General features: G+C 45.6%; 1 protein-coding gene across 2 annotated transcripts in view; it reads left to right on the forward strand.

Moving 5' to 3' along the window:
- Positions 1-992: 992 nt before the first annotated feature.
- The window catches only part of DKK2 (dickkopf WNT signaling pathway inhibitor 2), a 54,240-nt gene continuing 30,328 nt past the window's right edge, over positions 993-24,904 (forward strand). Inside the window, exons 1-3 of one of the 2 annotated variants that reach the window (XM_084285804.1) lie at positions 993-1,015; positions 8,356-8,516; positions 10,496-10,704. In XM_084285804.1, the coding sequence (XP_084141930.1) occupies positions 8,504-8,516; positions 10,496-10,704 (222 nt within the window). In that variant the 5' untranslated portion in view covers positions 993-1,015; positions 8,356-8,503. Of the gene's footprint in view, positions 1,016-8,355; positions 8,517-9,879; positions 10,705-24,904 lie in introns of those variants that run through there. The other variant, XM_084285803.1, reaches the window with a different exon arrangement.

The following is a 24,904-nucleotide window of genomic DNA, read 5'->3' on the forward strand; positions in this document are numbered from 1 at the left end:
ACCGAACAAGATGTATCAAACAATTTTTTCCAATATTGTTTCCCTTATTAAAGAACGGCCCCGCTCGGCATCTGCCATGAAGATTGGGATGGTGGGTTGAGATCACACTGAAAGTCAGGGTGGCCTACATCAGAAAAGTTGCATTTCACAGAACATTTGCTATTGATATGTTGGGAAAGTGTCAGACTTGTGGGAGGACTGGAGAGTATTTGCATGATACATTAATAAGAAACAGTTTGGTATACCAGATTACTAAAGCATGGTTAATTTTGAAGCCAAAACCCACACATTCTTAACTTTGTTTCCCAGCTTCGGAGCCAGGATGCTCGCGTCTTGTACAGGAACTGGAGCGGTGTTCTTTGAAAGCACACCCAGCGCTCCGAAAATCCCCAGCTGAGCTAAGGGCACAGCGCAGAGGCGTCACGCGGATGTTATTTTAAGCCGTAAGGCAGCAATGTCAGTGCACTTGATAGCTTCATTTGCAGCACGTGTGGTTGCAGAAAGCAGGTTACGTGCACTCCTGCTCTACGAGCGGCGCTTCGTTTGTCTCGGGGAGCTGGTGTCTGACAGGCGGCCTCCGAAACAGGTTTCAGAAAAGGTTTCAAGAGACACGAGGACACACACTGCTCCCCTTTGGTTTGCAGAGGTTTTACATTTAGTATTGACAAAGTATTCCCCATTTCTAAGATCACCTGAGGAATTACAACTAGAGTAAATTAAATGTAGTGTAAGTTTAATCAACGTGATCAGAAAATGATTCAGGCTCCACCTCGAAACCCGGTGTGACATCAGTGTTGCTGCAGAATAAGAAGGTTATCAAATGCTGCTGCAATTGGCTAGGCATCTGTAAATTCAGTGTTTAGGAACAGAACGGTAACTTTTATAATATTATAGTCAACTCGTGCACATGTGTGTGAGAGCTTCTAATCACCTTGATTTATTTATTTTTTTTCCCAGGAAGGAATTTTCTCTCCTGGGCACTGACTGCATGACAGCAGGCAGCGGCTTTTGCTGAGTGAGTACCTACCACTGATAGTAGCCACCTGGATTGTGTAACTGGTTTGTAAGTGACTCTGCTGGGCACAGGTGGTAGCGAATGCAAAGTCTCTTAGCCTGTTCACAAAATAGTCACAAAATAGTACCATGCAAGTTGGGAAGGGGTTATTTCCACAAAGATGTTTCCTGCTCCTGTCCCTGTAGTGCTGAGTTGCTGGTCATCTGTAAACCAGTGCAGACAGAGATAACAGAAAAGACGTGAAGATCTTTTAAATACATCTGCTAAAAAATAATACAGATATAGTAACAGTAAATCCGTATTAATTTCACTTTGCTTATAGAATTCCCACGAAGAACCTTCTCTCGCTCAGAGTTTTAGGTAAAGTAGCATGGATTTTATCACAAGAGTATGCTTGTGATATGTGGATATAAATATCTATATATACTTTATTACACTTAAATTAGAAAATTAACATCAGAAATGATGCCTTGGTTTAATAAGAAACTGTATGTAGGAACTAGCACTTTATTTTTCTTTCTTCATCACCTCCTCCTTGATCAGTGTTGCAGACTATTTATTGCTATTTGGTGAAAATCCCTCACCAAGAAAAATTAAGAACATCCTAGCACGGCAGCAAATAATTTTCATTGTAAAATTAGGAAGATAGTATTGGCCAGACATATGGTGTGGGATAAAAGAAGTATAAAAGAAGTGAGGTGTTCTTTGTACAGAGGCAGTCAGAGCCAAGCCTAAGCAGATACCTAGGAATTTAAAATTCAAGTTTTTAAAATGAAAATGTTCAAAATTCATCAGTGTGATGAAAAAAAAAAAAAAAAAAAAGTCATTGTAATAAGCTGCAGGTTTGAAATCTTGGGGTAGTAAAACCTATTATAAAATATCCATAAAAATCCCTAGATTATTTTCTCATTTACTTCTTCCTCTTGACTCTACTTGCACCTTTTCCCTTTCCCTATTAATTTTTGCTCTGTTTCTCATCGTGTGAGTTCTGTTCTAATCATTACCCATTTGTTCTCTAATTGCTGGTACTTTATACGATTCTGAGGTGGATAATAACACCTTTTCTTGCAGTGAAGTGTTTCTACAGGGATTCAAAATCATTACTGAATTGGGCAATATGAGCCATTTCAGTACCTATTATGTCAGGATGCAAGTTAATATGGTGAACTATGAACTAATGGTTCAAGCCTCTAGGGAACCCAAAAAGATCTAGCCTGGGCTGAAGGAATCAGAAATATGAAATGAGAGTCATCCTAAAACCTAACATTTCAGTGTTTCCATCAATTCGTCGTGTTTTTCTTTGAAAAGAAAATAACAAAAAAAGGAAAATCAAATTCCAAGATCAAAGTCCACATAGTTTCTACACACAAGCTAGCATTTCATCTAGATTATAACATGTAAATAAAGTTGCAGCTTGCTCCTAAGACATAAAAAGCAAAGGTCAGATGATGGAAATAAAGGGAAAAACATGTAAGTCTGTTTGTTCTGCATTTCTTGGCAGCTAATCCGCTCAGTATTCTGGTCCTTGTTATGCAGAAAAATAGAGCTGCCTATTGTGGATACCAGCAAAAAAGGCAAAGGACCAGTTCTGTTCCTCTTGGAACTCCATCAGTGTCCATGGGCTTAAACCACAAGTTCCTTTGGCAGGGGTCTTCGAGTCACTGCTTGAGGTTCGGGTGCTAAATTCTTCCAGCAAGGCTCGGAGGGGTGATCTGCTGAGTAAGGCTGGCAAAAACAGTCCCGTTAACTCTTTCGGCTGGAAGAATCTGGGCCACCGCAGGCCCTGGAGCACAGCGCTAGGAAGAGCCAAGCTTTGGGATGGAAGCTTAGGCTGAGGTTTACATAGTCATTGTCTTTGAATTACCAAACACCAGAGTGGGAATAAATTTAGATGCTCCCTGGGGTATTTGTGTTTTGAGCAGTGAAGCAGGCTCCCTTCTCTCTATCGCACTTGGCCGTGCACCAAAGAGAATAGGATCTCCTTCCTTCCCCTTCAGATCGATTTTGTCTTCTCCTTGTGCTGAGAGGAAAGGGGGAAAACCACTGCAACCAGAAAATGGAGAATAAATGCGTGTGCAAGAGAAAAACCCCAACGCATTCTCCTTATCTGCAGCTACTGAGCTTCACGGTTGCTCTCCATCACTCGTGCAGCTGGCTAGGAATGCAGCCCGCATAGCTCACTGAATGGCTACCCTCATTTTGCCCTCTCAGAAGATAATATGTAGGAAAAAAATAGTGCCATAATTCTCGACTTTGCTACTATTTGGTTTGCCAGCCTTATAGGCAGCACCATTAAACCAGTATGGATCGGACCTCTTTTTTTTCTGTCTGCTTCCAACAACAGGCAGAGCAAAGAGATGGGTTGTCTGTGGCACTGTCTTGAAGTTTATTTTGTCTGATGAGTGGGATACTTTTTTGCTCTTTTCCCACTTTGGGGAAAATTGCATATAGGATGTTATTTCTCTTCACAACAACCATCACATCCCCTGGAAAGCACACCTCTACAGGTGATCAGAGACCAGCTTTTATGTCAGCATTTCAATGGAAAAACTGTTCCAAATGAAACAGATCAGAGGAAAAAAAAAATAACCCAAGAGATGAAACCCACTTGCAAATATCAAATACTTCAAATATTTTTTCAAAGTTACTTATTGTTTAGACATTTATTTTTTATATATATATATGGTAGATTATTGTATACATGTGAGGATAAAAGGGTTACATTGATCCGAAATGACCTTTAGAACATTAAGTCATTAAGAACAGAAATGGGATGTCCCTTATTTAGGACAACTGTTTTTAAAGTCTACATTTTTTTTTCAGAGAACGCAACCCAGTTGGAGGGGAACTTTGAAAGTGATACTCTTATTTTATGAGACCCTTATTTTATCAAGTAGAGTTGTATTAGGCTGCTAGTAGGATTGATTTTGACTCTATTCAATGAACTGAACATTCAGCTTAAATTTTTGTATTGTGGCTAAGTATCATGTTATCAGGTATCATGTTATGTCCTCATTCTGTGGCTGTGTACTAGAAAAAGCTTGCAGGAGTTTACGTTCTAGAAGACTTGTCTCTTTGTCTTTGAGTAGTTGTCTTAAATAAAGACAAGGAGTAAAACTGAGCAATCGTACGGAGAAGTAAGCAACCTTCCCCATCTCACTTTTAGGCAAAGCAGAGTCTACTCTTTTTCTGAAAGTGAGATTTTTTTACACCCTTGTGGATACAATGTCCTAGCTCCAGAAGCATTTGCTTAAGTCAGGTTTGCAAGCCAAAGCAATATGTTTACAGCTGCTGTTTTATATGCTTGACACAGAGTCCTCAGATGCGACTGCGTTTATCAGAAAGCACGAGATAAACATAATAAATAGCAATCGGCTTTCTCAGTACTTATTATAGCTAAGGTTGCACAATGATTTCCATTCTAATTCCCTTTTTGACCTCAGAATTTTCTGCTGCCTTCATTCCTGAGAAGGGAATTTTCCTTACAGTTATTTTTCTTTGGAAAGTTTGAGTAATTCGGCTCCAATATTGCCAAGAATATCGCAAAGAAAATGGGTGTACGTAGAATGGCTAATTATAAGTATTTTTATGGTTTTAACAACCCTCCAACATACGCAGCTGCGGGGAGGGACGCTGAAATTTCAGCTATTTCCATATCAAGACAAGCATCTTTCTGGGCTACCACAAGTTCGTGTCTGTGTGTGCGCATCGGGCTCCTCTGGAAAACCACGTGCTGGGCACTGAGCTGTGTCGTGCTGGGGCCGGAGCCTGACCATTGCTGCTCCAGGTGCGTGAGACCCACATCTTTTGCAGCTTTGCTGACACCTTTCCGTGTGGACAGCACCTCCTCCCCTCCGCTTGGTGCCAAAACACCTGCTGCCTCGGCTGTATGCGGTGCCGTGATGTATCAGAGTTTTTGGAGAAAATAATCAAATAGCTTAAAATAATTGTAATTGACTGGTTGTTGTATTTGGCAACGCTGGTCAGTAATTACTATTTTTGGTGGTCTGGGATTTGTTTCCCTCTGCTTTTGTCATCCCCTCAAGAAATCAGTGATTCCCCCTCCGAAGGGTTAATGGTCATCGGCGGGGCTGATTGAAATCCCGAACCGGGAGTGACCGAGCCAGTCACACCCCGTGTCATTAATTAACTGTGACACTGTCCTGGACTGTTTTAATCAAGAAAAGGAGTTATTTATGAGGAATAACAATAACATTCAGTACTCATCTTTTTGGAAAAAAAGAATCAGCAGGAGCAAAAATCATAAATACGGACTTCAAAACAGCTTTATGGCATCCTTCGCCTTCCTGCGCATGACGAGCATGGCGTTAGGGATCGGACCCAAAAAAGCAAGGCTCCAAGGCTGGGATATTTGTCCCTGTTTCCGTGGCTGGGGCCACACGCTGCGAGCCTGCCTCTCTCCGGGCTGCGGCCGTGCCTCCTGCTGAGGCTCTTGCACAAGCGGCCGCGCTCGCCGGCGGTTTTGGGGAGCGGGGAACCTTTAGGGAGAGAGGTGAGCTGGGGCCTCTCGATGTGGCTGGGCTGCTCGGAAATTGGTGGTGAGCCCCTGCTGGGGCTTGTTTGTGGTGGCAGCTCAGCGAGGAGCGATGCTGCGGCCGTGCTGCTGCCGCCAGCACCTCGCTACGTGGCCCACAAACCCTGCTGGTAGCGTGTGCTGCGGTGCGGTGCTCAGGGATGCGCTGAGCAGGCCAGCTCTCAGGGCAGCAGATCTCACCCTGGCCTTAAAATGCTGGTGGAAACACGGCTTGAGCTCTAAAGAGTGCTTCCCCTGCTGCTAGTATGGAATTATCACCTGGGAAGGGTTTCGTGGTGTCCATAGACTGCATTAACGTGCACTTCTGGAGCTGACACCCATTTGTCGTGCTTTTTTTTGGGTATTGCACACCCCAACAAGTCCTCTGGGCACTTTTCTGGGGCTGCAGACCCAGCACATGAGGTGTTTGGGGCAAATGCCACAGCAGGGGCTCCCTTCACCCTTTGTCCCCACCCGATGCCCAGTTCCTGCACCCTCTTCACAAAGGCAGTGGAAAAAGAAAGAGGCAAACCCAAAATGCACCCCCACATAGAGATGAGGACAGAGGGCAGGAAGGAACTACTAAAATATACTTAAAATAAAATGATGTACTGTTGAGCTACAGTCTTAGAAAAACTCGCTATTGCTCGATAGCCCTGATAACATTTTTTTTATTATTTTTTTTTTAAGTAAGAAATTAAATAAAGCACAGAGTAGGCCCCAGGGGCAGTGCTAAAGGAGAGTTGGCCATATCCAAGCTGTGAGAGTTGCTGTAAGGGGCAATGGAAATTCAGTGCAGCTGGTGAACCTAAAAAATAATAACAAAAAACAATACACCTCTATGTCAGGGAAAGTTTTTCATACAACAAGGATCCCAAAATGCTTTATACAGAATTAAAACCAGATTTAATTTGAAGAACAGGTAATTTTGTTTATTTAAGGGAAAGAAAAACATAGGACGTTAGGCTGAACCAAGGCTGGTATAAATCAAAACCAGTTCAACTGAAGTCAAGTGGCTTAAAATATAGTTTCTATAGAGTAGGCAGGATTATAATCTGGCCTGCAATATTCTGCAATTACAGTGTACAATTCTGGCCCTTTGGAGGAGGTCTGGTAAAGGATCTCCTCATTTTATTGTATTTTGGTTTTGTCCTTGAATTGAATATATTAATTTCTTATCTTCATTTATTTATTGCCTTTATCTTCATTTCTGCTAGATTTTTCCCCCAAACGATTCATTTCAAGTAAAAGTTTCAGAGGAAAATGGAAAAAAAACGAAGAGAAAAAAAAAAAAAGGTTACTCATCTTTTCCATGTCTTTCCCACCCACATGAAATCCCCTCTTCTGCCTCCTAAAAAACATAGGGGAAAAAAAAAAAAGAAAAAAAGGCTGCAATGGATCTAGTTGGATCAATGGATCTAGTCCTGGACAAAAATATAAACGGGGGGGGGGGGGCACAACTTCATACAGAAAAATGTATAGCAGAAAATCAATTAAAATTTTGATGATTCTCAATGAAAATATGAACACATGGAAATACTTTTTTTGGCCGTTTTTGATTTTGGCAAGAGAAAGTGGTGAAACTGGAAAAACTATACGAAAATCTTTGTTTGTTTAAGGCCACTCAACTCTTTCCGTTAAATTTTTAAGTGTAATTAAACACCAAAGCATTTGTAAATCAGAAATGTGTTTGGAGCACTGAAACCTCCAAAATTTTTGCAGGGTATGAGCGTCTACTTTGGCTATAAGTACAAGCTTCGTTGTGTCTCTTCTGTTTATGGAAGCAAATAAGACAAAAGGCAAGCCTCCTTTTCTTATACAAGGCACGTTAATTTATCTGAGGAGAGATACGAAGGCGTAGTTGCATGCTTATGTGTTTTAGAAGTTGTTCATGTCGCTGAAATTCTAGGTCGTAGCACATAGTAGTCATACATCTGGAAAACAGGGATGCTCCTTGAGATTTTTGCCTCCGTGCCATTTTATTTGAGTAGATGTTGTCAAGTAATTCTGTCGTTAAAGGACGTGACTGAGGCAATGAGGAGCGTAGGAAATCCACAGCCAAGTTTGGAAGGATGCATTTGACCAGGCTGAAGCATGGGCTAAATGCTGATTAAAAGGAAAAAAAAAAAAAAAATAGCAATTATCTTGTTTCTCTGAGTACTACCTATCCTTACCACACAAGAACTGTGGTAGCAAACCCGAATTGTAGTTACCATCAGGGAAGGGAAGGGCCCCCCCAGCTGATTAACTTCATCCTTAGCTGAATCCAGCCTGATTAAAGGAATGAGTTTGGGCATCTGCTTTTAAATATCTGAAAAGATGTGATCGTTCCTACCACATTTTCTTCACATTTCTGTAGGGTATGTTTTTTTGGGGGACTTTCTGATTTACGTCAAGGGATTTGGGATGCAGTTTGCTATTTATGTTTATTAAGTAATGTTAATGTTTATGTTTGTTAAGTAATGTTAATGTTAAGTAATTAATGGATATTATCTTTGATTTAGACACAGTACGCTTACAGTCTGGTCCTTTTAGGTGCTGTGTGGCTCTCTTTAATACCACACATGTCCATTTATTTCAAGAAGAGCTGAATGGTACTCGCATGAGGTCATCATTTGTGTTTTTTTATTGTCATGGATTCTCTTTGTGTGCCTCATCAGCCTATTTTGTTCTCTTTGTAATCCTCCCTTAGTCGAGGCGACTTTGGTGGTCAGTGCTCCATTGCTGACTTACACATTTCTCTTGCTTCCTCTGCAAAAGAAACACGGGTGGATTTTTTAATTTTATTTTGTTATTTTTTTTTTAGAGAGCGTCCATCACAGCCAAAATGCCAGTGTGTGGTCCTGCAGCCCAGAACGCAGCAAAACCTGCAGAAGCTGTATTTTTGTGAATTTGTTACCAGCCACGAAGCAGGACAGGTCAGCGCTGAGGCTCCGCCGTGACACCTATGGGGAATGCCAGGAAGAGGTGAGAGCTACAGCTCGTGCTGGCCCCAGCAAGAACACGAAATGTGGCTACGTCAGGCGGTGACAGCAGTAAGAGGAAATTCGGGATTGATGACAAATCTGGGAGCTGTCACCGCTTCGTGTCTCCCCATCTCAGCATGAGCCTGCCTGGGTGGGTGGGTGGGTGCTCGTGTGTGTAGGCAGCTCACGTGCATCCGTGTGGGCTGGGTGCTGCTCTGTGGATGCTCTTCTGCAGATTGTGGTGGTGGTGTGGATCACGGCCAGCTCTTGATGAAATTATCTCTTGGAGCTTTTCCTGCGGCCCTGCGAGCTGCTCGCGCTGCCTTTGGGGCTTGGCAGGGCTGAAGCACAGGGAGGGCTAGGTGTCAAAGGCCAAGTCAGAAACAATCGGAAAGGACTGGCTTTTATTGCTGCCTTGTGCGATTGCAAATTGCTTTCTGAACTTCTAGACACATTCCCTTACAAATGTTGTCAGGAATTATTAGAGATGAAGACAGAGTTGTAATTTACTGAAGGCTGAGCAAAGATGGAAAAAGGAAACGGCTGTGAGGAAGACAAATGCTCTAATTTGACTTAGTTAGTTGCCACTTCTTCCTCCTTGCAGATATGAGTGCAGGAAAAAGGAAAATTTAAACTCAGAAATTTACTTTTTTTTTCAGAAATTAAGGCTCTAATGAGATTGTTTCTAACTTCATAACCAGTAAAGGTGAGCTCATCTGATACTTGGGTGACAGCAAGCACCATACTCTGTAGAACAATTTAAAATCCAGGTGGGAGCTGGCTTTACCCCAGCCCTGCTGGCTTTGCCCCCTGTGTCTGTCACCTTTCTCTTCCCCAAATCAGGTGGTGCTGGTGCTGTGGCACCGGGGGTGACAGCCACCCAGGTGATGGGGCTTGGGGGTCGGCCACCAGCTGGCAAAATTTGGGGAGCCTGGGCAGCAGCCAGCTGGGTACCCGAGCATCTGTGGCCCCACCAGGCTGAGGTGGGAGCTGGGGGAGATGAGCAGGGTGTCCCCCCTGGGCTGGGGGTGCCTATAAAATCTGGGGGGCAGCGAGCAGCTGCCAGAGCCCCCCATGGGTACGAGGGGAGCAGTGGGCAGCGTGGATGCCTGCCGGACTCTGTCCCCAGCCCCGTGGCCCTGCCGTGGGTGGGGGACAGCCCCTGGGGTATGCTGCCTGCCCTGGGGTCCCCTGCACACCCCAAGCCCCTCGTCCCACAGCGGTGACGGGCTGGAGGAGGAGGAGGAGGAGAAGGAGGAGACCCAGCGATTTCGCTCCCACTGTTTGCAGAGGCTGAGGCAGAAGACAGAAAAAAAAAAAAAAAAAAAAAAGGAGGAGGGGAATAAAAAGTAAAGAGAGGGGGAGAGAGAGAGTGAAAGAAAACGAAGCCCAGCTTCTGCCGGTGCTGCTCGGATTGGATCTGGTTTGAGTTTCCTCTCTGCTGGCTTGTGCGGCGAGAGAGGAGGAGAGGGGGAAGGCGCTCGCTCGCTCGCTCTGCCTCTGAAGCTGGAGCAAACGTGCTGGGGGCTGCGCTGGCGGGAGCTGCCCGGGCGCAGTTGCCTCACAGCTTGTTGCTCGCTGGCACTACAGAATTGCCTGGACTTCTCAAGGACCCGGAGGAAAAAGCCACCACTGCACAGACCCGATAGTTGCTCAGTGCCTATAGACTTGACACCTATTTTTATTTTTAATTTTTTATTATTTTTTCTTCCAGGGGAGTTCTTTTTTTATTGCTTTTCTCCCGTCTCTCTCAGAACAGCACTTCCCTGAGTGCGGGGCTGTGAAACCCGTTGCCTTATTAGCAGCTGTGAGAGAGATTTTTTCGAACCCTTTTACACCTCTCTTTTCTTTTACTTTGCCTTAAAAAAAAAAAAAAAAAAAAGAAAAAGAAAGAAAGAAAAAGAAAGATAATCCTTTTGGGGGGAGGGGAGATGATCATGCTGATGTGGAATAAGTGCTCCTGCTGTCTCCTCTTACTAGCCGCGGTCCTGATCGTGGAGAGCTCCCAGCTAGACAGCTCCAGCGCCAAGGTGAACTCCATCAAGTCCACCCTGATGGGGGAGGCTCCAACTCAGGCAACCAACAGATCCGCAGGCATCCACCAGGGACTGACGCTTGCTAGCAGTAAGAAGGGCAAAATGCTAGAGCAGATGAGAAAACCTCCCAAGCACTACCACCGGCAAGGAGAGGTAGGACATCGCTTCGTTGCTCGAATGTCTGTCCGTCTGCGTGCTATATGCAAAGAATTGCTCGTCCCCCTCTCATGTTGCTTGCAAAGTTTTACTGTATTACACTGATTAATTTATTCATCCGGGTTGTCTGGGACAAGGTTGTCTCAAAAGAGACTTTGGGAGCTTTGCAAGTGGTAGCTGGAAGGTTTTAAAACCTTTAGTTTTTCTCTGTCAGATCAGTAACTGATGAAAGAAAGAATAATCTAAAGAAAATCATCTTCAGTATTTCTTTGTTTGGATCCTTCAAAGGGTTGCTGGAAGTAAAGGAAGAAATTTCTTGTTAACTCTAAGACGCTGAATAAATTGAATTTGAATAGGTGAGGAAAATTTGACCGTAAAGTGGACGTGGCGTTTCCAGTGGCAAAAGAAATTTGCTTTTAAAAATCCCTCCTAGGAAGTTAATCTCTGAGGTGTTTCTCCATGTGAGAACGAGAAGTCATGCTGTCCCAGTGGTATCGGTCTGGGCACATTCATTTGCTTAATATGACAGAAAATAAATTCCAGGTTTCTCGTCTCGAGTACGCTCCAGTGGTTTTAGAAGTTCCGTGCGCTTATATCCAGATGAGATAAGCAGGGAGTAACAGCCCTGAACATGAAGTCTGAGTGTAAGGAGAAAATGAAAGGTTGTGGGAACCTTATGAAAAAGGAGACCCTAACATGCTCGTGAACTACAGAGTCTTCTTGTCTCTCTAGCCTGCTTTGAAATTTGGAAGCCTGCTAGGAAATGTTCTCTCAACTCTGTTTGTGGTAACCCATAAAGCAGTATTTTAAGCCATCAGTCCTCCGATTCTCCATCAAGCTTCAGCTTGGATGGTATGAATGTTGCTCTTGAAGGAGGTAGGCTACTTCAGAAAATATAGATTACTTACGATCGGGTATTATTAGTACCTCAAAAGACAGCTGCTTTTCATAAGCAACAAACAGTGTTAGCAGCAAGGGAGCTGCCAGCATTCAGCACTAAAGAGGCAAAATACTCGGTGCCTTAAGGGTCTCTGTCTTGCCCACATTTTCCTTAAAGCAGCAGAGAAGCTGCAACTTCAGGCAACCCCCTAAATTCATTGCAGTGCTTCACATCAGCTTCCTAATAATTGGATGTTATCATTTGGGTTTGTGTGCAGGCATAATAACAGGGGTGGTAGCTTTGGGGTTTGCGTGGGAGAAATTTGTTTTTAAACTTCTCCAAGCTTTCTTTTCCCTAGCCACCCAATTGTTTTATAATTCACCCAGAATCTGGTCGCCTCTCCTTACCTCTGAGCAAAGTTCAGTAACAGATGCGGCGCTGAAGTTTCATGTTACTGAAGTACTGCCTTCTTTCTTCGTGCACGTTGTAATAATTATTATGCTAAATCACCTAGAGGAAATACAGGAGCGTGGCACGCTTTATTGTATGTTCTCCTTGGGTTTTCTTTTGTTTTCTGTGTACAGCCCCAGGCACGACAGGGACTTTTTGCCTTTGGGAGAGGTCCTGCCACCCTTCCCCATCCTTCTTCCCTCAGTGGGTATTTGGCACAATGATGAGGATGATTGAGTACGACTTGCCTAGTTCCTGGAGAACAGGTTGTACTGCCCATCAGTGGCATCTCCAAGATTTGACCCTAGCTTGCCAATCTGGGCTGTTGGCAGTGGATTTTTAGTTAGCGGCATGAACGCACAAGTCAGAGACAAAACTGCAAGTTTCTGTAATGGTAGAAGAGTTGGCACGCATGGTAGGACATCCCCTTTGTAGCCCTTACCATGTTTTCACCTGTGGGAGCCTCTTTCTGCCATCCTCCCCTGAGCAAACCCCCCGAAGGATCAGACGCCTCACCTCCTGTCCAGGGCTGTCAGTGCTGCTTCCCCTCTCTCTGTGCTGCGTGGGCTCACACCAGCGTGCACCAGGAAAATGACTCAGACTCGCTAGCAGTAATTGTAGATATTATTTTTGACCCTAAACCTGAAGCAAAATAGTTAACACAGAATTGCAGTAAAAAGAAGGAAAAAAGAAAGTAGTTGCTTTTGTGACAGGACTTTATCTCTGGCGATGCTTCCAGTTGCAGGGTTGGTAAGCCGCTGTGTTTTTACAGTGGTCTCACAAGTGGTTTCAACCACTTAAGACATGACATTGTGATAATTTTTAGAAGTTGCTCTCTTAGTAGGTTAGTTCTCGATTTGTTAAGGTGATGGGACTTTGTGCTGAAGTTTCATATTGCCATTTGTCAAGAGTAGAGCTGCCTACACTTTTCTTTCCCAAACAGTCTTTTGCATTAATGGAATTTATAAAATATTAGAAATGGAAGTACTTTTCCTATCTCCGTGCCATGAAATAGTGAGTTGAGTGCCTCGTACAACTAGGAAATAATTTCACTAAGGACCAGGGCCATGCAGCTTCAAGCCAAATTAACAGAATTTTGCACGGGCTGTTGTGACAGCGCCGAGGTGTGCCTTGAGTTCTCTGCTGATACGTGCGGTGGGAATCGGAGGACTCTCACCAAAACTACTGCGAGGACCAGAGGGTCATCAGCCTGCAACCTGTTTATTCATTTAGTTTGGTAGCCTAACACGCTTTCAGAGTGCTTCTTTAATACGTTAATGCCACATTTTCAATTCCGTTAATTTGTGGGACTAGGAGCAACTTGGGAGTCTTTAATCAGCTATAAATCAACGGATACAATAGTTCATGGCTTATCTGGAGTGTTGATGTATTTCAGCTGGTGGTTACAGCGCTGCTGCCCAGAAAAGGAAGATCCTGTGCTCCTTTGTCAGGCAAAGTTCCAGTTCAAATTAATGAAAATACTTGTGCGAGCGAAGCAAGCTGAGTTGGCTTGCTGGAGAGACCAGCAGGGCAAGCGTGGGTTTTAGTAAGACTTGCGTTTTTATGTCTTTCTGAGGAATATTATTTATTTTCTGTTCTTATTCCCTTTACTGCCTTGGATCAGCAGGGAATGAGAAGCACTGACGTGCTAAATCGGTGAGATTTCACTGTCTTCGCTGTTCTTCACCATCACTCCTGTTTTCCCCTTTCTGCAAACTGCTAATGTTTTCCCATTTTCACAGGGAATCAAAAAGTGTCTACAGCCTTTGCACAGGGGAAAAACATGCTCGGAAATAGGATCGTACAGTGCCTGTTGGACTGTTACTTTTCAGGGGGGTCAGCACCGCGTACTGCCTGCCACCAATTCCCCTTCAAAGCTTGATTTAGAGGGGCAGCTTCCAGGAATAGCTAATGTTGCAGTAGCTAGCCCCTCTAGAAAATCATTATGGATATATCGTCTCTCTAATTAAATAAAAGGCTGCGAATAGAGCCATAAATAACAAGGCCGGATCAGCAACAGCGGTGTGTTAATTTACTGCGTGTTAGGCACAGCTTCTGCTGCGCTGGGGCAAGCTCTCCTGCGTCCTCAGGACGCAAAGTGGAAGAGAAATCCCCGCGTGTCGCAGCTGGGGCCGACAGTCCCTGCCGTCCGTAGGTTTCTGCGTGATGCTCCTTTGATTCCCTTCACCACCTTCTTGATTTCTTGCCTCTGGGTTGTAGTCCACCCTTTTCTCCGTGACCTGCATCATTGCTGGGGTTCGCACTCCCTCGTGCTCAGCAGCCTTTGGAGATTTGGTGGGCAGAGGCTTTCCTTCCAGCCACTTTCTCTCTCCCATCTGCAGCTCTCTGCCCTTCTGGCCTTCCCAAAAGCCGTTCTTGCGGCTCTTTATCCCCAGCAAGTCCTCTCTCTCGTTCCCCTTGCCGCCGAGCAGCTGGCTGGGTTTGTGCTTCCCGCTGGGACCATCCCTCCCACTTCCCCCACGCGCACAGCGGGAGCAGCAGCAGTGAAGGGGAGAAGCAGGACGGCCGTGGGGTGCCCGAGAGAGAGAGACCAAGCTGGGGCAGGTTACAACACTGCGGAGGCGTGATAGATACCAGCTAAGCCTTTGTTTTTCAAATGCACTTGGTTTAATTTTTAAAATGTAGATTTTTATATTTTTTTCTACTCTATCCCAGCTTGAGCCAGGAGCCTCGAGCCCACAGAAACCAAACCGAGAAGGCATTAATCAAAACGTCTGCAGTGACGCTGATCTCGTACCTATCAGCGCGTGGACACGCATGTGTTTCTCAAACAGGACATAGCAACCCACAAGAACTTGCTAGAAAATGCTTGGATGATGCTTTGGAGCAAGTAAAACAGCATGAGATTTAGTAATTGACTACAGCGCCCTGAGAATGTTGCAGTAAAATGTACCAAAGACACCAAAAAATGTAACCGCAATATCTTGAATAGCTAGAAACCAAGCCAGTATGAATTATTTCTCCACTGGATTAAAAGTAAATTAATTACAATACCTAGAAGTTACATCCAGCAGCAGTTTAAAACATAAATAAATGAAAAAATTAAAACAGAACCCAAAAAAGCACAGGATTGCTAAATCTGCAGAGGTCACCAGAAAATGTATTCTTTGCTCTTTTTTTTTTTTTTCTTCTTTTTCTTTTCTGTTAGGAATCTGGGAGACACTGGTTTACTGGCAGCAGTCTTGCTAAATAGTTGAGTGGCTTGTCTCTGGATTGCAAAAATATGGGATGCAGGGTATTATCTCCTTCTCGGGTCATGCTTGGAGTCCCCGTTAATTTGTTATTACTGTTTGACTTCTTAATATAGAGTAAAAGCTCCTATAAAGTGGCTTTATTAGGACTCTTTCCTATTAAAGCCGCGGCAGTGCCTAGAAAACGTCCAGGACCCTGACGTGCTGTCGGGTGTGCAAATACTTAGAAGAGTTAGTGTCTGTCGGAGTCCAAGGACAAGACAAAAGATGATGCATGATTGCGTTCTGCCCTCCGAAAAATGAGTCTGATTAACTCATTATGTTTGATTAACTGATGCTTCACAGATGCAAGTAGAGCTCGAGTTTAATTTTGATTTTAATTATCTCAACACCGGATGCGTCTTGCAAGCACTTCATATCTCATGGCTTGTCAGTTGAGCCTTGGTCCTTTTACAGTTGTACTTACAAATGCCTCACCCTGGAAATGTCACTCAGGAGGAATTTAACTCCGCAAAGGAGGAGTCCCATCAAGCTCCTGCTTCTGTTTGTTTTGCCTGCATGGCTCTCCTCTTTGGTTTTGTCTTTCTGGGATTTTTTTTTTTTAAAGTATATCCGAACAATCCTTTTTTACATATGTAAAAGCAATGATTTGGAGAAGTCTGCTTCAAGGCAGAGACCTTCCCTTCCCACCTGGGCTTGCAGAAGCCCCGGCCGGGGAGCTCTGTGGCGCGGTGCCTGCGCTGCAGTCCCTGGACATTTGTGACAGATCTAAGGAGGAGAGGTTGCCGTGATCCTTCGGAACAGGGAAGAAAAACAGAAACTGCCTCTCTGCTTTTGCTCCACCGGTAACGCTCCTTGTGGATTTAGATAATAGGTTAGGAAACCGAGGATAACTTTTTATGAAAATACTTGCATTTTGGCTGTCTTAGGTTGCATTTCACAGAATTCACAGAATTCACAGAATTTTCTAGGTTGGAAGAGACCTCAAGATCATCTTCTGACATCTTTAGATTGAAATCAAATTCTATGAGCTTTACACCAATGGATGTGCAAGGGCTCTACAAAAGCCAAGAAAATCAGGTTGATTTTATATATATATATTAATTTTGCATAAGATCAGGTTGGCTTTGTATGTTTAAAATGAGTTTTCCCTGCAAAAGTCTTTATTTTCATCAGAGAACATGTACGTTCATCTCTTCTTTTTTTTGGTCAAGTACAGGATGTATGCTGACAGTGTGTCCCCAAACCATCACTTTTCTTCGGTACAATTTTTCTGTTTTGATGAAGGGCAGATTTATCTTCATGTCAAACTTGATGAAAACCAAGCAAATTTCAAATTGCAATGAAAACAGGTGAATTTGCAGGCCTTCCAAACTGTGGAATCCTCTGCTCTAGAAAGAGCTACAAAAAGTAAGGTGAGAAAGAGTATAAAATGATACGTATGGCTGTGCTAAAGGACCAAAACACAGCAGTTTTCAAACAAAATGATGAGTTTTGTTCATTTAAGTTACAGTTTTCTTGGGATTGACTCTAGCTCCATCTATGATTTATACATTAGTGTTTGTACAGAAACAGAATCACACAGAATTTCTAGGTTGGAAGAGACCTCAAGGTCATCGAGTCCAACCTCCAACCTAACGCTAACAGCCCTCCACTAAACCATATCCCTAAGCTCTACATCTAAACGTCTTTTGAAGACTTCTAGGGATGGTGACTCCACCACTTCCCTGGGCAGCCTGTTCCAGTGCCTCACAACCCTTTCAGTGAAGAAGTTCTTCCTAACATCTAACCTAAAACTCCCCTGGCTCAACTTAAGCCCATTCCCCCTCGTCCTGTCACCAGGCACATGGGAGAACAGGCCAACCCCCACCTCGCTACAGCCTCCCTTGAGGTACCTAAAAAGAGCGATAAGGTCACCCCTGAGCCTCCTCTTCTCCAGGCTGAACAAGCCCAGCTCCCTCAGCCGCTCCTCGTAGGACTTGTTCTCCAGGCCCCTCACCAGCTTCGTCGCCCTTCTCTGCACCCGCTCAAGCACCTCGATGTCCTTCTTGTAGCGAGGGGCCCAAAACTGAACACAGTACTCGAGGTGCGGCCTCACCAGAGCTGAGTACAGGGGGATGATCACCTCCCTCGCCCTGCTGGTCACGCTGTTCCTGATACAAGCCAGGATGCCGTTGGCCTTCTTGGCCACCTGAGCACACTGCTGGCTCATATTCAGCTGACTATCCACCATCACTCCCAGGTCCTTCTCTGCCTGGCAGCTCTCCAACCATTCCTCTCCCAGTCTGTAGCTCTGCTTGGGGTTATTGCGCCCCAGGTGCAGGACCCGGCACTTGGCTTTGTTGAACTTCATGCAGTTGACCTCAGCCCATCGGTGCAGCCTATCCAGATCCTCCTGCAGAGCTTTCCTACCCTCGAGCAGATCGACACACGCACCTAACTTGGTGTCATCTGCGAACTTACTGAGGGTGCACTCGATGCCCTCGTCCAGATCATCGATGAAGATATTAAAGAGGACCGGCCCCAGCACCGAGCCCTGGGGGACGCCACTAGTGACTGGCCTCCAACTGGACTTGGCTCCATTCACCACGACTCTTTGGGCCCGGCTATCCAGCCAGTTTCTAACCCAGCGAAGCGTGCGCCAGTCCAAGCCAAGAGCAGCCAGTTTCTTGAGGAGAATGCTGTGGGAGACGGTGTCAAAAGCCTTGCTGAAGTCAAGGTAGACCACATCCACAGCCTTTCCCTCATCCACCCAGCGCGTCACTCTGTCATAGAAGGAGATCAGGTTCGTCAGGCATGACCTGCCTTTCATAAAGCCATGCTGACTGGGCCTGATCGCCTGCTTCCCCTGCAATTGCTGCATGATGACTCTCAGGAGGATCTGCTCCATGAGCTTTCCTGGCACTGAGGTCAAACTGACAGGCCTGTAGTTTCCCGGGTCTGCCCTCCGGCCCTTCTTGTAGATGGGCGTCACGTTTGCTAGCCGCCAGTCGATTGGAACCTCCCCTGATAGCCAGGACTGTTGATAAATGATGGAAAGTGGCTTGGCCAGCTCCTCTGCCAGTTCCCTCAGTACCCTTGGGTGGATCCCATCCGGCCCCATCGACTTGTGCACATCTAAGTGCCGTAGCAGGTCACCAACCAGTTCTTCATGGATAATGAGGGCCACATCCTGCTCCCCATCGCCTTCCACCAGCTCAGGGTACTGAGTATCCAGAGAACATCCGGTATTGCCGCTAAAGACTGAGGCAAAGAAGGCATTGAGCACCTCCGCCTTTTCCTCATCTCTTGTAACTAAGTTTCCCCCCGCATCCAATAAAGGATGGAGATTCTCCTTAGTCCTCCTTTTTGTGTTGATGTATTTATAGAAACGTTTTTTGTTATCTTTAACGGCAGTAGCCAGATTGAGCTCCAGATGAGCTTTGGCCTTCCTAATTTTGTCCCTGCACAGCCTCGCTACTTCTTTAAAGTCCTCCTTAGTGGCCTGCCCACTTTTCCAAAGCTTATAAACCCTCTTTTTCCTCCTAAGATCAAGCCACAATTCTCTGTTGAGCCAGGCCGGTCTTCTTCCCCGCCAGCTCGTCTTTGGGCACGTGGGGACAGACCGTTCCTGCGCCATTAAGACTTCCCTCTTGAAGAGCGCCCAGCCTTCCTGGACCCCTCTGCCCTTCAGAACCACCTCCCACGGGACTCTACCAACCAGTGTCCTGAGCAGCTCAAAGTCAGCCCTTCGAAAGTCCAATACAGCGGTTTTACTGGTCCCCTTCCTGGCCTCGCCAAGAATAGTGAACTCCACCATTGCGTGGTCACTCTGCCCAAGACAGCTCCCGACGATCACGTCCTCCACCAGTCCTTCTCTGTTTGTGAAGAGAAGGTCTAGCGGGGCACCACCCCTGGTAGGTTCACTAACCAGCTGCGTCAGGAAGCTATCTTCCACGCTCTCCAGAAAAACGAAAGAGTTACGAAAATAGATGGATAGAAGCAGAGGGAATGTGGAGTTCAATCATTTCGCAGCTATTTTGTTCTTACTAAAGGAAAATACTGGAATAATTCTACCACAAAAAAAAAGGAAAGAAAAAAGAAAAAAAAAGTTTAAGGGTTGTTGTTTTTTTCCCCCCTCAAAGTGCATAAGCACACAGCTCAGCCCCTTGGGTCTTTCCTCAAGCTAAGCTTTGATATGATTGAATTTTCATCTGCACAGTAATGAATCTCGGAGACATGCACGTTGCACATGTGTACGGCAAATGGCATTGTTTGAGCGTTTGTAGCAGCGAGCGAAGGTGGGCTGTTCTGCACATGCTCGGGAATGAGGTGTTGCTTTGCTCTGCAAGCCCTCTGCCTCATTCTCCGTGCATCATGTAAGTGTGAACCAGGCTGTGCATGCTTTTAGAAGCGCACTCGTCGGGCCGGTGAATGGGAGAGCGGTCTGCGCCTTTCGGCAGCTTGCGCCGAGCGAAGCAGTGGCTTGCTGGCACTCTGATCTCTTCCCTCCAAGGCTTAGATGCCGAAAATGGAGATCTCTGGAAAGGAATTGCAAACGGGATGTGTTCGTGGTGCAGCAGGAAACTTTTGTTCTTGGGATCTCATTCGTAACTAGACATTGCGTCACTGAAAGTAATGCCTCTTGTGAGGGAAAAGCTCCTTCGCTTTGCCTTCATCCACAGGGCATGGTAGCTGTCAGAAATGATTTACTGTACGTAAACATATCGTAATTTTTTGCATACACAAAATGGTGCATCTCTTCAGCAAAGATCCCGAAGTGAGGCATTTTGGCATAAAACAAGGTCTCTGGAAAGGGGATCGAGAATCATATGTAAAACCGCCAACAGAAGTGCAAGATGTTAAGCCTGACTAATCTCGTTGGAGTTAACCTAGTTCAGCTCATTCCCACAAGCATCAGAAAGGTTCATATGGTGTCAAAAAAAAAAAAAAAAAAAGCAAAGTCAGATGTGCTACCATCTTGCATTTAACCTTTTTGCTTTCATATGACTTTCTCCCTTCCTATTAATTTTTTAAACAGCGAAACCGTAGCGTTTCACAGAGGACAGCCCCAGTGCTCTGGTGGCCAGTCTCAAGCACTCATGTCAACTCAGAGGGAGCCATCAAAATCTGGGTCTTGGCTCCCATCACAAATATCTTGGGCTGTTTTCTGAAGTCACTACTGAAAGGAGCTCTGGGACTTCCCGATGCTACAAGGAAGCCTCCACCTGCTCTTCCAGTGGCTAGATTTACTGGTGCTTTCCATAATTTTTTTTACTATGACTGTGTTCATGCAGAGTTTAACACAAAAGTGCTTTTGCTTATATGGTTCCTCTTCAGGGTGAACTCTCATAGAGCGTAGATGTTAGAGGAGGAAAACCTCTGTCCAACATGCCATAGAGCTGCAGGCAAGAGCTTTGGGCTCGGCAGACGGTTTGTGTCCTGAGCAAAAGCTGGGTAAAAAAAAATGGCTAAATGGGGTTTCTGTTGGCCTTAGCTGGCAGGGTTAGCACAGGTCCGGGCTGCAGAACTTGCTGTGTTTCTGTCTCTTCTCTGGTGGCTTGAGAGCAAAAGAGCAGAGCCTGCCTCCCTTCCAGTTTGTGGTGACCTTGCTTGGGAGGTGCTCCTCTTTTCCATGATAAAAAAGAAAATTTTGTGAATCTCTCTATAGGGGGGCGTTAGGTTGTCCAGCACACAGAGACTGAGCTGTAAACCTCCCACTTCTCCTGGGTAGGAGGAGAGCTGGGGGGGGGTTCCTGTTCACGCCAGGTCTCCCTTGATGTTTTTTAGAAGGGATGGAAGGGGACAGGAGCTGATAAATGAGCATCTCCTCATTTAGAGATGAAGAGGACGGTGGCATTCCTCACCAAAGAAAGAGTTACAGGTTGTGATTAGATTATTAACATACAGCTTTCGTGTGTAGATGGAGGGTACGGTGAAAGACATGAAGGGATAATAATAACTGAAGAAGCAGGAAGGTGGTGAAAAAAGCTGCTACCATCGTGGGTTTGCATCAGCGAACAGGGTGTCCTTCTGACAGGCTAGAGAAGGCTGGTGTGCTACCTGAGGGTAAATTTGTGAGTGTTTATAAATAGCCTGGCATCGTTCTTCTTCTCTTCAGGGGGAGATCATCTCATTAATGGCCTGGGATGATGGGAACCATCGAGTAAATGTGAAGACAGCAGTTGTTTCATGCATTTAGCACATCATGAAGGATTTACCAGCTTTGTCATCCCGAGGTTTCAGTCCGGTTTCATTCTGCAAGTTCAGTTTCATCCACTCAGGTAGCAATAACGACACCACCTAAGCCTCAGAGCTGACCGTGCGCCATAAAGTGTGAGCTGAACACTGCGGGGTTGTTCCTCCAGACCCTTTCAGTCCCTGTTTCTGCCAACAAAGCTAAATTCACCGCGTGTATTATTCAGGGCAAAGCGGTTCAGTCAGGTCCTGTGGCAGGAAGGGTGAGGAAGCGTGGGTCGGTGCTGCAGAAGGGAAATCTTGGAAGCCATGGGAGGACCGGGACACCAGGAGATCACATCCACACCTTCTCCATGGTGGGGCCAAGTGTTGAGGCTGCCGCCCGTGTCTTCTCAGGGGGCACTGGGGAAAAACGTCTGTCAAAAGTCAGGCTTAGAAGTCTGTCTCTGGTGGAGAGGCTAAGCTGCTCAGCTGCATGAAATGTTCGTGTAATTGTTTGAATAAATACAGGGTTTTTAAAAAGCTCTTCAGGAATGCTTGTAAACTTCTGTGCTTGGTTTTGTCCCCACTGCTATCTTCCAGACACCCCACTCCTCGCGAAGGAAATGGGTTTTTAACAAGAAGAATCCTCTGGAAATTGCTTTCCAAGGGGGTCCTTGCCACAGCAGCTGCAACAAATTGCAACCGAACTTCACTCTCGGTTGTTTTTTATTGCTAAAAGGATAAGTGACCAAGTGAATACTTGTATTATAGCTTTGAGAGAATTTATTAAGTATCAAATTGTAGTGTGTGGTGGTGTCTAACCAGAAGATTAAGCTTTCCTCTGCGGAGGGAAATTTCTCTCAGACTTCGTACCAGTGCTTAAGCTAAAAGGGACCGGGAAAGCCTCGCAGATCCCCAACCATCCTGTGGTTAGGCCGATTTGGGGTTTTCCTTCCTCTGAGACCTCGGCTCTGAAGCCGGGGCAGCGGGAGCAGAGCGTAACCTCCAGGAGGCAGCCGAAAGAAGAAGGCACGGCGTGGCCGTCCGATGCGTGCTGATCTGCTCCACGCTGTGTAAACAAGTCTCCAGGGGGCATTGTCTGAGCAAGCTGTTTCTGAGTAGCAGCATAGCTGCAGCATAGCTCAGATTACGCTAATTGGGAAGCATTTTTGGCACGGTTTTCCAAATAAGCGACACGGAGTGCAGGGAGCTCAAGGAAGGATGGAGCAAGACCTTGGGGTGATGCAGGCTGCTCCCGTGCGTCTTTGAGCCTCGCCGGGGCTCACAGGTCTGCTCGCCTTCCCCACGGCTCCTCAGCTGCCACTTCAGAGCCAGGAGGAGGGATAAGGGTGACTGTGTCCCTTCGTTGCCCTAGGGAATTGACTTGAATGGGGAAAAAAGGACCTTCTTCTGATATGTGGGGAAAAAAAGAGGTTCTACTTCTTGGTATGGCACACACATATAAAATGTGCAAGGCTGTGCAAAATTTTGTAAGGATTTCAGACGTGGGAACTCAGGCTTTCTTAGCCTGTATGTTTGTCTGTATGCATATGAAAATCTTGGTGTAAGTACTGGCTAAACAGCAGTGGTAGACGGAGAGGAACCAAAAGCTGAAAGGCAATATTATTACTGTTAGTGAATGCACAAGAGTGGATTTTGTCTTTGGATCTCACTTGAAGCGTAGGGTGATCAACTGGCAGGAGTGCTGAAACTTTGGGCATGTGGAACAATGAATTTGGAAGTCAAATGTTTCAGGATTAGCTTTTCCCCGCTTTCCTTCCTGATTTTTCCAAACGGGGAAGCGTGATTTTGAATGAATCAAAGTCTGGACAGCTTCATTCAAAAACATTTGTAGGAAGTTTAAAGACCTGAACGCGTGGAGATGCTTGACAGGCAGATGTTCATTTGAAATGCAAGTGGGGATTTCTGTTATTTCTGCACTGCAGTGAACTCAGGTTACGGAGAGTTTAAACACCAGAGTGCCAAACCAAAGGCACCCCGGGCACCTTGAAAAACAGATTTCCGAGGAGCTTCATGTGTCAGGCTCCTTCCTTCCCAGGCATGCTGGCCTTACTGTCGCTGCTGTAGGTTTGGGTTTGGTTCTGCTTATCGCAGTCGCAATTACGGTGCCTTTTCTTCAACACTGTCCTCTTAAGTTATCAGCGCAGGATAGATAAGAGAGCCTTTATTACAGGCACACATGTGCATCGCAGGTGTGAAGGGAACTCTTAAACTGTTTATGAGCACACAAAGCCCCACGAACAAAGAGGGCAGAAAAGAATGTTGTCATTTTAAGGAAAAATATGTTTTAAGGCCCTGTTAAAAATAAAGCCAAAAAGGAATAGCAAATGGGCTGCAGATTGCCTGTGTAACGGGGATTAGCACTGTGAAAATCTTTCATTTTTCAGAAGAGGCATGGACCACAGACAGGCCGGGCTAGCCGAGATACCACTCAGCACTGGAGGGGGCATCCACTTCCAGGCTCTTGTCTCGGTGAGCTACCCGCAGAATCCTCCTCCGATAGGACCAAACAGATGAAGAGCAGGATAACACTTCCAATCTTGGCTTTGTTTTAAAGGTTTTGGATAAATCGAAGCCGGTGTATTCATTGTACAAGCAAGCATGATGGCGATGCGTGAGCTCCAGGTCTGGGACGTGCTGTCACTCTCGACTTCAGTGGGACTGAAGGGGTTTCTCACCCGCAATGCTCTGTGGCCTGAAGGGTCAGAACAGATGGGTCGAGGCTGGGGAAAAGGAGCCCAGCCTGGTTATCCTCTATAACAGCCATGTGATGGTACCTTCAGTCATGCAGGGATAGCTTCCAGGTCCGCTGAGGGGTGCATCCGCAGCGGTGACAGTTCAGCACCCAAAGAAGTGGTGTAACTCACTTCCCTCCAGAACCATTTCCCAGCAGATGCACCAGAAAAATGGGGCCACAGAAAGAAGCTCGCGCTGCCCAGAAATGCCATGTGAATGCTCCTAACTCTGCAAAATTTGACCCGAGAGGTGAAACACACTGCAGTGTGGAAAGCCACCTCAGAGGTTAGTCCCCAGCTTACAGATGGGATGAGTCTCAAGGGTGTTTGTGTACCTTTGTGTCACTTCTCCGAGTGTTTCCAGTGGGAATTAGGTTGTGGGGGCCTTCAGGGAGAGGGGTTGTGGCCACTTCCAGACAGGGGAGAAATTCAGCTCAGAAGAAATCATTAGGTTGAGACTCCCTCACTGCAAAGTATGCTCAAGGAGAAGCGCTCTTGTCTTTCACCACCTACATAAGATGGTCAGAATTTACTCATTAGGGTACTTTGTTATAATCATTACTACACAAAAAGTTAAGTAAGAATAATTTACGTTGTTCCCTCAATGAAATAATGATATGAAATGTCAGTGAAGGATCTGTAGCTGATGTACCAGACGTGGTTCATCTGGCCATTCTGTATGGACTTCAGTCTCCATCCAGAGTAACCCTTTTCTGAAAGCAGTGTATTTTTTATTTTTT

The sequence above is a fragment of the Netta rufina genome, assembly GCF_964035555.1.
Source record: "Netta rufina genome assembly, chromosome: 4".
NCBI lineage: Eukaryota > Metazoa > Chordata > Aves > Anseriformes > Anatidae > Netta > Netta rufina.